This window comes from Equus asinus, chromosome 25 (assembly GCF_041296235.1).
Source record: "Equus asinus isolate D_3611 breed Donkey chromosome 25, EquAss-T2T_v2, whole genome shotgun sequence".
Lineage (NCBI taxonomy): Eukaryota > Metazoa > Chordata > Mammalia > Perissodactyla > Equidae > Equus > Equus asinus.
This window is the reverse complement of record NC_091814.1, coordinates 22,780,072-22,793,888: the sequence shown is the minus strand read 5'-3', so window position 1 is coordinate 22,793,888 and position 13,817 is coordinate 22,780,072. Positions and strand designations below refer to the sequence as shown.

Here is a 13,817-nt window from a genome sequence, read left to right as displayed (position 1 = left end):
ATATATATTTTATAATTTGGTTATTAGAAACTCTCCATTTTCTCTTTCAGCACAGCATGTTGTCCTAGTTTATTGTCAGCTGATATGACTTTCACCCTGGTAGTTTCATTTATTTAAAAATGTGGTTCCAATCTTGCACTGTCTCATCCTGGGACTAGGAATTTATGCTCTCCCATCCACATCCAGATTCGATTTGCGTCCTTTTTGCATGTCAAAAAGATGAGGCTGCTAACAGCCCCACACCCTGCCAGGGATCCCAGGATCCAGCTGAGACCCCTGCCTACCTCTTCCATCACCACCATCCCTTCTTGATGTCTTTACTACTAGAATTTGCAGACAGAACATTTTCAGAATAGATTTGAGTCTTGCTTATGCTCCTTCCAGTTCACTTCCTCCAGTTGCTTTATAGGTCAGAAGTTTATTCCTTGGGTCCCCACTCTTATCAGCATTCTTTCATATTTTAGACTCCACTGACAAATTCTGAGAAATATTTTGCTAGCTCTGTCCCTATTGCAGGTATCACTGTGTCGTTATTGCTGCTAATACGATTGACTCTCTTTTAAATGTGATCATGGGAAGAAGAAAGAAAATCTATATGGCTTTGGTATCCATAAATTGAGTTGCCCCTATAAATTAATCAGTTAAGTCATTTCTGAACAAATTTTTTGATTTGTTCCCTCTCTGCCCACCCCCTTGCTTTTTTCCCCATCTGTTTACAATTAATAGAGTTTAAAATAGCTTAGTTTTGTTTTATTACCACTTTTATTTTCTCTTCTTCATCTTTTAAGGTAGGTAATACTTAGTATAGGAGTAAAGCTGCAGCCTAGTGATGGGCAGCAGAGAGGAGGAGGAAGAGAAGAGAGCAAGAGGTTGAATAGCATGGCTCCCCAGTCCCTGGAAAATGGGAGTGTTGCTTGTGATAAGAATTAGCTTTCTAAATTGCCTGTCACTCCTAGGTGCCAGAGAAGTACAAAGCAAGGCTGACCAGCACGTTCTGTCCAGTTTTCTGCTGACACTAATAGATAAAAGAGTATTTCAGTACATCCTTCTGTGTATCCCCCTTGAAGTTTCCCAGAGAGTGGAGCCCATTCTGAATTCTTCCCAGCTAGTGAAATGTTTGGGAACTGAGGAACATTTTGTAACTTTCTTCGGGGTAATAAGAATGATTTATTGATATTTACGGAGCAACAGCTTGGTGCTAAATACTGCCCAGTATAGAGCTCGCCTGTCAAAATTTAGTTGGAAGCACTTTGCCCCACCCTGCTCTAAGAGGAGGTCTGCATTTGCATGTTAAAAGCAGCAGAGCAGCTGCGTCCTGGGGAGGGGGCTCTGTCTCCACTCCAGCTTGTTGAGGTAGGAGGTCCAATGACACTGACAGGCTGCTTGCAGTGTGCCACAGCTTGGCCAGTGAGGCCCTGCTCGTTAGCTTGATGGAGTACGCTGTCTCCCATGATGGGCGGTCCTTCTGCCAGTACATGGTGTTGGCTGAAATGCAGCCACTTGGCCTGGAGAACAGAGGCTTGGCAGGGGTGGAAGTTGGGAGTTTGGAGGGGACTGATGGGGAAAAGTCACTAACAATAGCCTCAGGTTATGGCTGAATTAGTTAGGAAGCAGCTGAACTTGCAAAGCCAACATGGAAGCCAGCAAGACTGGCAGCTCCATGGCACCTGGCTTTGTCACCTGCCAGTGGCTCACCACATGCTTCCGCCCTTTGATTTTGTTTTTCTCAGCTCCTGAAGGGAAACGGTCCTCAGGCCTGACAGCCGTTTGGGTTGCTCGAAATCGATTTGCTGTCTTAGATCGGATGCATTCGGTGAGTTAATACTAAAGGGGATGCTAATTTGGGGAATGTGATGGCAGTGGCCTGTGTATTGCAGAATAAAGAACATTTTTATTCCCTATTCTCCCCTGAGCATTAATGATCATGTCTCACTTCTACCTCTATCCGTAGTCACACCTAAGGAAAAAAGGCCTTAAAATTGATTTGATTGGGTCGATGATCACTGTGGATCTGGGCTTAAGAATCAAGCCAAAGTTACTCTTGACAACACAGGAGCCAAAAAAAGCATCAAATTTGAAATAGGTGGGCTGGATGAGTAGATCCTCCTCCTTATCCTACTATCCTCATTTGTGCTTCAAGTGTAATAGGTGCTAAACAAGATAAGCAAAGCTCTCAAAATATTTAACAAGATTTGAGCCCCAGAAAGTGCTGGTCTTTCTCTCTGGTTGATCGAGGAATTCAGACTTTAGTTGGACTTCTCAGGATGTTTCAATTGGAAAAAAAACAAAAAAAGAGCTATCAAGGCCCTTGGAGAGGAGAGGATCTTGGCTGGAAAGGTCTACCGGGAGTGGTGATTGACCCAGACAGGAAAAAAAGATACTTTGTTTATTGAAGCTAAGGAACAATTGCTGAGGGATGTTGTTAGCTGTTGTCATCTTATACACACACTTCTCTTAACCCCACCCTTGATACTCATTTCAGCTTCTGATCAAGAATCTAAAAAATGAGATTACTAAAAAGGTACAGGTGCCCAATTGTGATGAGATCTTTTACGCTGGCACTGGCAACCTCCTGCTTCGAGACGCAGACTCCATCACACTCTTCGATGTACAGCAGAAGCGGTAACGTGTCAGGTGCCCCTAAGCAGATAGGCACGTAGTGGGGGAGAGTGGGTATCTTTACTGGGAACTTTTTTCCCCCAAGTGAGTTTGCCTTGTGACTTGGCCATTTCTTGTGCTGTATAACTCCAAGACTATAGCCACTTTTTTCCCCTCTGTGATCACTCTCCATCCTGTACATATACACTAGCTTTACAACGAGGGGTTTATTTATTACCTGTTTTTAGAGTACTTATCTGAACAAAGAATGCTCTAAGGACTTAGAATGATAGGGATACAGAGATGAATAACACAGTTCCTGTACTTAGAAGAGCTTGTAGTTCAATGGCGAAAACAGGCATACACAAATCCCTAATAATACATGGGAATGAGGGGCAGAGAGTTGGAAAGAGAAAGTGTCCAGTGTGAGCCAAAATGTTTAAGTCACTGAACTACAATACAGAGAATGCTTATTTGCTGTTATTTTAAGAAATTGGGGTTTACATTAATTTGGAGATGAAAAGAAAGTAGGTCATAACCTAGGTCCATTCATGTTTACTTTTCTCTCTCTATCCCAGGACTCTGGCATCTGTGAAGATTTCCAAGGTGAAATATGTTATTTGGTCAGCAGACATGTCCCATGTAGCACTACTGGCCAAACATGGTAAGTCTTCATTATATCCGCCCTGATTTAGAGACCAGTCCTTCCCTCCCCATCCCTGCCAGTCTACTTCACTCACCCTGTCCAGCAGAGCACTCATGCCCTTTGCCTCTTACAGCCATTGTGATCTGTAACCGCAAACTGGAGGCTCTATGTAACATTCATGAGAACATTCGTGTCAAGAGTGGGGCCTGGGATGAGAGTGGGGTGTTTATCTATACCACAAGCAACCACATCAAATATGCCGTCACCACAGGGTAAGTTAATTATCTGAATACAGAGTGAGAGAAGGTGCCTTCTTGAAATCACTGTCCTGTCTCAAGGGATGTAACTGAAGTCCTAAACTTTGGTCATGGAAAAGCTTTGTCTGGCGTATATGTGCTAGGGGCATCAGAATATTCTTTCTTAACTCTTAAAACTGTAAAATATGACACAAATATAGAAAATTACATAGATTGTATATAGGGAAAATAGCAAGTGGTTATATAGTGAACATCTGTATGACTGCCACCCAAGTCAAGAAATAGAACAGTCTTGACACTCCAGAAGCCCTTTGCCACATGGTCCTTATTGATCACAACTCCCTCTATTCCCCACCCTAAGATAACATTATTCTGACTTGTATGGTAATTTCTTCCTTGCTTTTCTTTGCAATTTTACCAACTAGTGTGTGTCATAAAATATTTAATTTTGCCTGGTTTTAAACTTCATATAAATGAAATCATACTGAATGTATTATTTCATATTTTGCTTCTTGTGCTCAATGTTTTGTTTAAGATTCATCCATGTTGAGCTCGAATTTATTTATTTTCATTATTGTGTAATATTCTATCATATGACTATACCACAGTGTATCAGTTCTACCCTAGAAGGATATTTGAATGATTTCTAGGTTTGGGCTATTATGAACTGTGTTCTTTTAAACATTCTTTTACATGTATTCTGGTGCATACGTACATACTTTTCTCTAGGGTGTCTACATAGAGCAGAACTGCTGGGTCATAGAGTATGTGCATCTTCACATTTAATAGATAATGTGAAACTGCTTTCCAAAGTGGTTGTACCAATTTGCACACCCACTAGTATTGTATAAAAGTTTCCATCCTTGTCATTCTGACTAACACTTGCCTTTGTCAGGCTTATTTTTTTCTATCTGGTAGATGTGTCATGGTATCTCATTGTAATTTTACTTTTGTATTCTCTGATTCCTAATGAGATTGAGCAACTTTTCATTTGCCCATCCATCAGGATTTCCTCTTCTGTGAATTATGTTCAAGTCTGTTATCCATTTTTTTTAATGAGTTATCCTTGTAAATTATAGGAGTTCTTTCTATATTTGAATATCAGTCCTTTTTCAGGGCTATGTATTACAGATATATCTCCTCCCATTGTATACCATGTGTTTTTGATTCTCTCTATGATACCCTCTGATGAACAGAACTGCTTCATTTTATTTCAGAGACATTGCTATAGACTTATTAATTCTAGTATTTTATTTGGATTTTCTTTACAAATAATAATGGCATCTGTGGGTAATGACAATTTTGTTTCTTCTTTTCTAGTACTTATACTTTTATATATTTTTCTTGGCCTACTGCACTGACCAGGATCAGCAGCACAATGTTGAATAAACATGGTGATGACAGACTTTTTTGACTTGTTCCCAATTTAAAGGGCAAACTTTCAGTGTGTTGGTGTTATGTAAGCTTGCTGTAGATTTTTTTGTAGATACTCTTTATCTATTAAGGAATCTCCTTGGTATATCCTGAGTGAATATTGAATTTTATTAGATGCTTTTTCTGCATATACTGATGTAGTCATACGATTTTTCTCCTTTCATTAATGTAGTTAATTAAATTGATTTTTTTTTAATGTTAGACTGACATTGTATTCCTGATACAAATCTAACTTGGTCATGATGTTTTATCTTTTTCAGATCTTGCTAGTTTTATTTTACTAATATTTTGGTTAGGTTTTTGCATCTGTGTATATATATATATAAGTGAGATTGGCCTATGATTTCCCTTTTTCTGTCCTTGTCAGGTTTTGGTATTGAACTTGTGCTTATTTCATAAAATAAGCAAAATAATATACCTTATTCTGTTCTTTTAATGAGTTTGTATAAGATTGGAATTAATTCTTCCTTGAATAGGTGGGTTAGGATTTGCCAGTGAAGTGATCCAGGCCTGGGGCTATCTTTATAGGAGGATTTTTTATCTGATTCAATTTTATGTAATAATTATAGGACTATAGGGGTTTTCTATTTCTTTTTAGTCAATTTGGTAAATTTTATTTTTTTCAGAATTTGATCACTTTTAAAAAGTTTATGCAGAGGCTGGCCCAGTGGCACAGCAGTTAAGTGCACACGTTCCACTTCCACCACCTGGGGTTTGCCGGTTCGGATCCCGGGTGTGGACATGGTACCACTTGGCAAAAGCCATGCTGTGGTAGGTGTCCCACATATAAAGTAGAGGAAGATGGGGATGGTTGCTAGCTCAGGGCCAGTCTTCCTCAGCAAAAAGAGGAGGATTGGCAGCAGTTAGCTCAGGGCTAATCTTCCTCAAAAAAAAAAAAGTTTATGCATATCCTCATTCTGGAGGCTCTATAGTGATATCCTCTTTTTCATTCCTATTATTGCTATCTTCTCTTTTTTTTTTTCCCCCCCAAAGATTTTATTTTTTTCCTTTTTCTCCCCAAAGCCCCCTGGTACATAGTTGTGTATTTTTAGTTGTGAGTCCTTCCAGTTGTGGCATGTGGGATGCCACCCCACATCGATGGCTCGATGAGCGGTGCCATGTCCGCACTCAGGATTCTAACCAGTGAAACCCTGGGCCACCAAAGCAGAGTGCACGAACCCAACCACTCAGTCATGGAGCCAGCCCCTCTTTTTTCTTAGTTAGCCTCACAAGAAGTCTGTTAATTTTATCCAGAGCTTGCTTTATTGAACTTCTCTGTTTTTTTTTTTCTATTTCTTAACTTCTGCTATTGGCTTTATTATTTCCTTCTAAGTACATTCTTTGGTTTTACTTTAAAAAAGAACAATAAAGTTTTTGAGATGGGTACTTATTAATTTTTGGTCTTTTTCCTAATGTACGCATTAGAGCTCATTAGTTTTCAGTATTTTTTCTAATACAGTATATGCATTTTAACGCCATAAATTATCCATCAAGTATTACATTAACTATACTCCTAAGTTTTAGTTTGTAAACTTTTTATTTTCATTCAATTTAAAATATTTTTTACTTTTCATCGTTTCTTTGTGCCTCAGAATTATTCACATCTACCCCTCTCTTACTTTCACTTATAGCTTATAAGGAAGAAATTAACTGTCCATAGTGGCCTAGTGATTATGTTTCAGAACTTAAGATTTAATTTTTAGGTCTGATTCCTGTAGCCATGTTTATTAGCTCCTAGAGTAATAGCTTATGAAGAAAGATCATACCATCTGCCTCATCTTTTCCCACTTCATACAAAAGAATAAAATAAGTAAATATGACATTTAGTTCTCATTTTTGAAATCACTTCCCATTTATACCACTGTTCAAATGACACTTAAAACAGTAATGAGAAGATAAAAGGCTGTGTCCTAGGCTTTTTCCATTTCTGTTTATTTTTTTAAAGATTGGCATGTGAGCTAACATCTGTTGCAAATGTTTTTTTTTCTCTTCTTCTCCTTCCCAATGCCCCCCAGTATGTAGTTGTATATTCTAGTTGTATGTCTTTCTCGCTCTGCTACGTAGGACCCCACCTCAGCATGGCCTGATGAGCGGTGCTAGGTCTGAGCCCAGGATTCAAACCAGTGAAACCCTGGGCTGCCGAAGCAGAGCACGTGAACTTAACCACTCGGCCACAGGGCTTGTCCCTTTTTCCATTTCTTTACAGGCTGGATTTTCCCCTCACTTGCTGAAAGTTGTGCTCTCTAACTCCTGTTCTTAGGGACTATGGGATCATCCGAACTCTGGATTTACCCATCTATGTCACACGAGTGAAGGGCAACAATGTATATTGCCTAGATAGGGAGTGTCGTCCTCGGGTGCTCACCATTGATCCTACTGAGTTCAAGTTCAAGCTGGCCCTGATCAACAGAAAATATGATGAGGTATGAAATGAGAAAGCATACCAGGAGTACTGAGAAGAGCAACACTCCTTTTTACCTATAAGTGATCTCTGTTTCCTGCCCTACCCACCCGCACAAATGTCTAGGTACTACACATGGTGAGGAATGCCAAACTAGTAGGCCAGTCTATCATTGCTTATCTCCAGAAGAAGGGCTATCCTGAGGTGGCACTGCATTTCGTCAAGGATGAGAAAACTCGCTTTAGTCTGGCACTGGAGTGTGGGAACATTGAGGTGAGAGAAATATGTTCATAAGCCCCATATCGTTGTAGAGAAGTTGTGAGAGGGCTAGGGTGGCATTGGGAAGGCATTATTCTGTACTTGCTTTTTTAGCCAGTATGATGGAATTAGGGATTTTTTCAGTTGTTTGCTAGAACCATCTTCCTGTGGCTGTTTGCCCATCTCCACTTTTCCTGTCTCTGCTTCTGCCACAGCATTTCTACTGTTGTTATCATGCTCACTTAGTCTGAATTCAATAACTACTAAAGCAGGAGCAAGATAGTATGGAATTTGAAAATCTTGTTATGTCCTTGAAGTTTGACTTGCTGATTGACTGCTTAGACAAAGGAGTACTTATTAAACTTTGGGACCTAGAGTCTATAGGCATTATTTTTAAGTGGGGAGAGGGTTTAGGAAAATTGACTTTCCAGTTCCGAATTTCCTTCTTTTATTATTTCTTCTGTCTTTCCTAAAGCCCCTGTGGATCTTCAGGCCTGGCAAGTAGGAAATAATGTAGCTAAGCGAGAATCAGCCCTATGAGATCAACTACTACTAGGAGATGATTTTGTTGTAAAAGTAAATTTCTGAGGAGGATGATAATGTGATGTGATGCTTCTGTCTGTGGAGCCAGAGGGATCCTATTTATTGATAAGATTTTCAATAGGATTGGACTGAATACTGGGAGTGACTGAAAGTTTAGAGAGTTCCTTGGGAGATTTATTTAGACACAAACACTTTGACTGTAGTCCCTGGTTTTGAGTCACAGTATTCTCCAAGCTGTTAACTTTCATTCTTTAGATTGCTCTGGAAGCAGCCAAAGCACTGGATGACAAGAACTGCTGGGAGAAGCTGGGAGAAGTAGCTTTGCTACAGGGGAACCACCAGATTGTGGAAATGTGTTATCAGCGCACCAAAAACTTTGATAAACTTTCCTTCCTATACCTTATTACTGGCAACTTAGAGAAACTTCGCAAGATGATGAAGATTGGTGAGGCCCCAGAAACTAAGAATGGGAAGAGAGGTCCTTGGGATAAGGAGGAAGGCAAATAGAGGAGAGAGAGAACTTAAGAGAGAAGACCTAACTTAGTCTCTCTTATTGACTTGGTACAGCTGAGATCCGAAAGGACATGAGTGGCCATTATCAGAATGCCCTATACCTGGGAGACGTGTCAGAGCGAGTACGGATCCTGAAGAACTGTGGCCAGAGTAAGTATCTGTGCGGGACTCACTAGCTCTGTTGAGGCCTTAGGAAGTATTTTCTTTTCATAGTATGTTATTCATGTATAGTGGTGAGGTATTTCCCTGCATTGGGCATTTTCACAAGAGACAACATTCTCCTACCATGCTCAGAAGACTTTCTTCAAAGTCAAACAGAGATACAGCTAGAATATTCAGACTGGCCAAACACACTTATGAAAATAGTTAATAGTCATGAGATTTTAAAAGGTCTTGGAGCAGATACCCTAGTAAGTTGGTTGGGTGCCATTAGAATTTTATTCTTTTACTTAAAGTTTGGAGGTTTCACTCATTTATTCTTTTATATATTCAAGGGATATTTTTTGAGACCCCACTATATACTAAGCATTGTACTAACATTTGAGATATGTTTGGGAACAAGAAAGGTGAAAGGTGTGGTTTGCACCAAGGTGCCGGCAGTGAAGGGGTCAGCAGTGGTCAGATTTGGCATTTATTTTAAAGGTAGGATCAATAAGATTTATTGAAGGACTGTATGTGGGATGTGAAGGAGAGGAGTCAGGGACAATTCCAAGGTTCTCGTCAACACTGATGATAGATCTTAAGGACAAGCAACTGTATTATTTATCTATTGCTGTGCAACAATTTATCCCAAAAGTTAATAGTTTAAAACAACAAAGATTGATTGCCCTGGTTTGCGACATGGCTTAGCTGGGTGCCTCTGGCTCAGAGACTCTCATGAGGCTGCAATCAAGGTGTTGACCAAGGCTGCAGACATCTCAAGGTTCAAGTTGGGAAGGATCCAGTCCCATGCTCACTACGCGGCTGCAGGCAGTCCTCAAGTCCTCACTGACAGTTGGTTGGGAAATGTCAATTTTCTGCCATGTAGGGTTCTCCATGGGACAGTTCACAATATGGCAGCTGGTAGCAAGTGAGGACATCCAAGATGGAAGCCATAGTCTTTGTATCCTAATCTTGGATTAGCAACAGTCTTTGTATCATAGTCCCATCACTTCTGCCATGTTCTGTTCATTAGAAGTGAGTCAGCAAGTCCACCCCACACTTAAGGGCAGGGTTTATGAATACCGGGAGGCAGGGATCTCTGGGGGAACATCTTGGAGGCTGCCTACCACAGCAGTATTCGCTTGGAAATGTACCTATACCACAAAGTCTATTTTCTCTGCAGAATCACTGGCCTATCTCACAGCTGCTACCCATGGCTTAGATGAAGAAGCTGAGAGCCTGAAGGAGACATTTGATCCAGAGAAGGAGACAGTGAGTCTTTATTTACATGAGCGTCTCTCATTACAGGATTAACTCTGAAATCTTTGGACACTTTAGGCTTACAAATGTCACTCTCCCACCTGGTTACAGGGAGAGGCAGAGAAATAAACGGGATCAGGGGAGGCTTCGTAACTTTCCCTATGTGATCCTTGAGAGCTATTTGCTTTTAAACTTCTTCCACCTTTCAGATCCCAGACATTGACCCTAATGCCAAGCTGCTCCAGCCACCTGCACCTATCATGCCATTGGATACCAATTGGCCCTTATTGACTGTGTCCAAAGGGTTCTTTGAAGGGACCATTGCCAGCAAGGGTAAGTGCCCACTTCCCCTATAGCTTTTTTGTTGTTTGTTTTATGAAGCACTGGCCTAGAGAGTACCATCAGCTTTTCTGTCCTTTTCATCTGTACTTTTTTCTGTGTAAAGGGTCAAGGAGCACTGAGTTGCCAATCAAAGTCATGGCACAGTCTTAAAACTAAATAAAAACATTACGAAGTCATTAACATTTGGAAAATAGAGGGAGGGGAAGAGAGGGATTTGTGAGTCCCTGTCTCTAACAACCACTGTTAACGTTTTAATGTGTTTCCTTAGGTTTTACCATATATGTAATCATATTCTCCATTCAATTTGTATCATTCATGACATAAAATCTTAAGGTGCAAATTGAGGCTGCCTCAAATTCTGTCATGTGGGTATATGCAGATGTGTGCTCCCATCCTCCTCCCCCTGCGCCCCCCCCCCCCCCCCATTTTCTTGGATTTGTCTACTAAGTCGTTTCTCCTTACTAAGAGCCTAAATAGATCCTGGGGCATTTTGTGCTCAGCCCTACTCTTTCCTCCATCTGCTCTCACCTACCCTATGTCCTCATGCCTTGTACACACTGTAGTGGTGGTAACTTAGCAAAGATCTTAGCAGGAAATTCTATGAGGTGGTAGCCAAAGGCTGGTAAGTGAAAAATGGCTTAAGAGGCAGTTTTTGGTAGCAGAAATGCCAGTTGTTTTCATCTTTTTCTGTTCCTTCTCTGTGAAACTTATTACAAGTTAGCGTAACATATATACCACAAAAATAGGTAATAAACAAATCAGTAAGTGGACAAAACCTTGGCACCTGCTTTTGTAAGAATGCACCTTACCTGCAGAGGAGGAGGCCATGTCTCAGACTTGCCTGTCTAAAACCAGCTCCTTCCTGTTCCTTCCCAATGTAGGGAAGGGAGGAGCACTGGCTGCTGACATTGACATTGACACTGTTGGTACTGAGGGCTGGGGAGAGGATGCAGAGCTGCAACTGGATGAAGGTAAGAATGCTGTTCCAGGACTGTTCAGGGCAGATGGGCTGCCTACATTGGGATAGGGTTGTGGACAGCTCTGCATGGTTCCAAACCGTGGGACCAACAAGGTTCCCAGCATTTTCCTTTCCTTTGGCTAAGATTGTGTCACTACGCAAATCTATCTTGAACCTGGATTTTCATTACAGATGGATTTGTGGAGGCTACAGAAGGTTTGGGAGATGATGTTCTTGGCAAGGGACAGGAAGAAGGAGGTGGCTGGGATGTAGAAGAAGATCTGGAGCTCCCTCCTGAGCTGGTATGTGGAATTCTTAACCTTTTAAGGTTCTCTCCTTTTCTTCCTCTGGAAGCCAGTGTCCCAATTGTCCCCAACCTGTGTCCTGAGACCCTCCTAATCTGATGCTTATCTCCCCTTTGAAAGAAAGAAGAATGAGATAATCAGGGTTGTGCCAGTGGCAGCTTCTGAAAAGGCAGCAAGCTTTTTTGTCTGATTCGGAGCTTTTGGTATAGCATTTTGTTACTGGTAAAGCTGCTCCTATTTTGAGGGTCTTTTCCTACAACCACCACCCCTCCTCCCTAGTAGAGGCTGGGAACAAGGTAAAGGGCTGTGTTTAGATTTAGCAGAACAAAGTGCTTGAATGGCTTAAAAAATGACTCACTTTTTGTTTTTCTCCTAGGATATACCCCCTGGGGCAGCTGGTGGAGCTGAGGATGGATTCTTTGTGCCTCCCACCAAGGGAACCAGTCCAACTCAGGTAAGCAGGGAAACATAGCCCTTTGGGGATGAGTGTTTCTGAGCTGGCTATACTTGATTAATGTGTAAAGAGTATCCATACTTTTCTACTACAGGTATAGGGTAGGATAGTTTGGGAAGAGAAGGGGCAAAATTTCACTTAGCTTGAGTTTTCTGTTTCTTGTTAGATCTGGTGCAATAACTCTCAGCTTCCAGTTGATCACATCCTGGCAGGCTCTTTTGAAACAGCCATGCGGGTAAGTATTAAAGTAACCTTGGCTCTTGTTGAGTGAGCCTCACCCGGGGTCACAGGGAGATGGTTGACTCATTTAAGCCAAATGGAAATTATCCTACCCACAAGGGCAGAAGTGTGTATATTTATCATGGAAGCCCTTGGTCTTGCCTGAGGAAACCTGCCTCATAAGGCCTTCCTCTTACATGGTTTCTGCTTGGCCTAGTAATCTCAGAAAGTGGATCCTTCCAGCCATCTTCCATCCATTTATATAGCCTGCTTTCTGGCTCGCATCAGTGAAGTTAGCACCCCTTCATGAATGGGTGTATGTTTTGAACACTAAGCCATGTGTTATATTAATAATAACAATAACAATCACCACTGCAACAACCAGTAACGTTTATTCAGTGGTGACTGTGTGCCAGGCACTGTCCTAAGTGCTGTATAGGTATTATTAAATGATTAAATGTCCTATAATTGAGTGTAATTTACTGATGAGGAAACAAGTACAGAGAGGTTAAAACTAGTTTTTAAGTGGCCAGGCCAAAATCCTTATGTTTCTTTCCTCTTGTATTCCAGCTCCTTCATGACCAGGTGGGGGTCACCCAATTTGGCCCCTACAAACAACTGTTCCTACAGACCTATGCCCGAGGCCGAACCACCTATCAGGCTCTGCCCTGCCTGCCCTCCATGTATGGCTACCCTAATCGCAATTGGTAAGGCCCCTTGCTTCTGGCTTCTGAATGTTCCAGCTTGGGGTAGATATTTCAGATGGTCAGGGACCTCAGGGACAGTCTGAATTGTCCCAGAGCAGAGGTCTCCTAGTATGAAAAGATCTTCAGCTTACCACGTGTGAGGTCTGGTTTACACCTGTTGCATCCTGTTCCCCAGCTACTTTCACAATAGGGTGGTTGTGATCATGTTGCCAGAAAAAGAAGTTGAGTCTTAGTGGACTCCTGACTGTCCTCTTGTCTTCTCCCTACTTTTCCCTTCCAGGAAGGATGCAGGGCTGAAGAATGGGGTACCTGCAGTGGGCCTGAAGCTTAATGACCTCATCCAACGGTTGCAACTGTGCTACCAGCTCACCACAGTTGGCAAATTTGAGGAGGCTGTGGAAAAATTCCGTTCCATTTTACTTAGTGTGCCACTTCTTGTTGTGGACAACAAACAGGAGATTGCAGAGGTAAGAGGGTCTAGCCGCTTGTCCTAGTTGTGGGCACCCCTGCATTCTTGCCTCTGTACCATGACTTTCCTTTGCCCCTCTCTCCAGGCCCAGCAGCTCATCACCATTTGTCGTGAGTACATTGTGGGTTTGTCCATGGAGATAGAAAGGAAGAAGCTGCCCAAAGAGACTCTGGAACAGCAGAAGCGCATCTGTGAAGTAAGATCTCTGGGTCTCTGAGCAGTACAGAGGCATCCTCCCCTTCACCCTCCAATAGGTCTGAAGTCTTTTAATTCCAAACCCAGATCTCAATCTGGGGTGTAAGAGAAATTGGG

The 13,817-nt window shown here is 41.7% G+C and overlaps 1 protein-coding gene across 2 annotated transcripts in view; it reads left to right on the top strand.

Annotated features, from left to right (window-relative positions):
* COPA (COPI coat complex subunit alpha) overlaps positions 1-13,817 on the top strand; it is a 39,372-nt gene that overhangs the window by 23,405 nt on the left and 2,150 nt on the right. Inside the window, exons 14-30 of one of the 2 annotated variants that reach the window (XM_070497657.1) lie at positions 1,731-1,813; positions 2,483-2,622; positions 3,177-3,262; positions 3,378-3,516; positions 7,196-7,358; positions 7,463-7,609; positions 8,393-8,582; positions 8,705-8,800; positions 9,975-10,063; positions 10,261-10,384; positions 11,275-11,364; positions 11,544-11,653; positions 12,033-12,110; positions 12,277-12,345; positions 12,900-13,036; positions 13,317-13,503; positions 13,591-13,701. In XM_070497657.1, the coding sequence (XP_070353758.1) occupies positions 1,731-1,813; positions 2,483-2,622; positions 3,177-3,262; positions 3,378-3,516; positions 7,196-7,358; positions 7,463-7,609; positions 8,393-8,582; positions 8,705-8,800; positions 9,975-10,063; positions 10,261-10,384; positions 11,275-11,364; positions 11,544-11,653; positions 12,033-12,110; positions 12,277-12,345; positions 12,900-13,036; positions 13,317-13,503; positions 13,591-13,701 (2,039 nt within the window). Of the gene's footprint in view, positions 1-1,730; positions 1,814-2,482; positions 2,623-3,176; positions 3,263-3,350; positions 3,517-7,195; positions 7,359-7,462; positions 7,610-8,392; positions 8,583-8,704; positions 8,801-9,974; positions 10,064-10,260; positions 10,385-11,274; positions 11,365-11,543; positions 11,654-12,032; positions 12,111-12,276; positions 12,346-12,899; positions 13,037-13,316; positions 13,504-13,590; positions 13,702-13,817 lie in introns of both variants that reach the window. The other variant, XM_070497656.1, reaches the window with a different exon arrangement.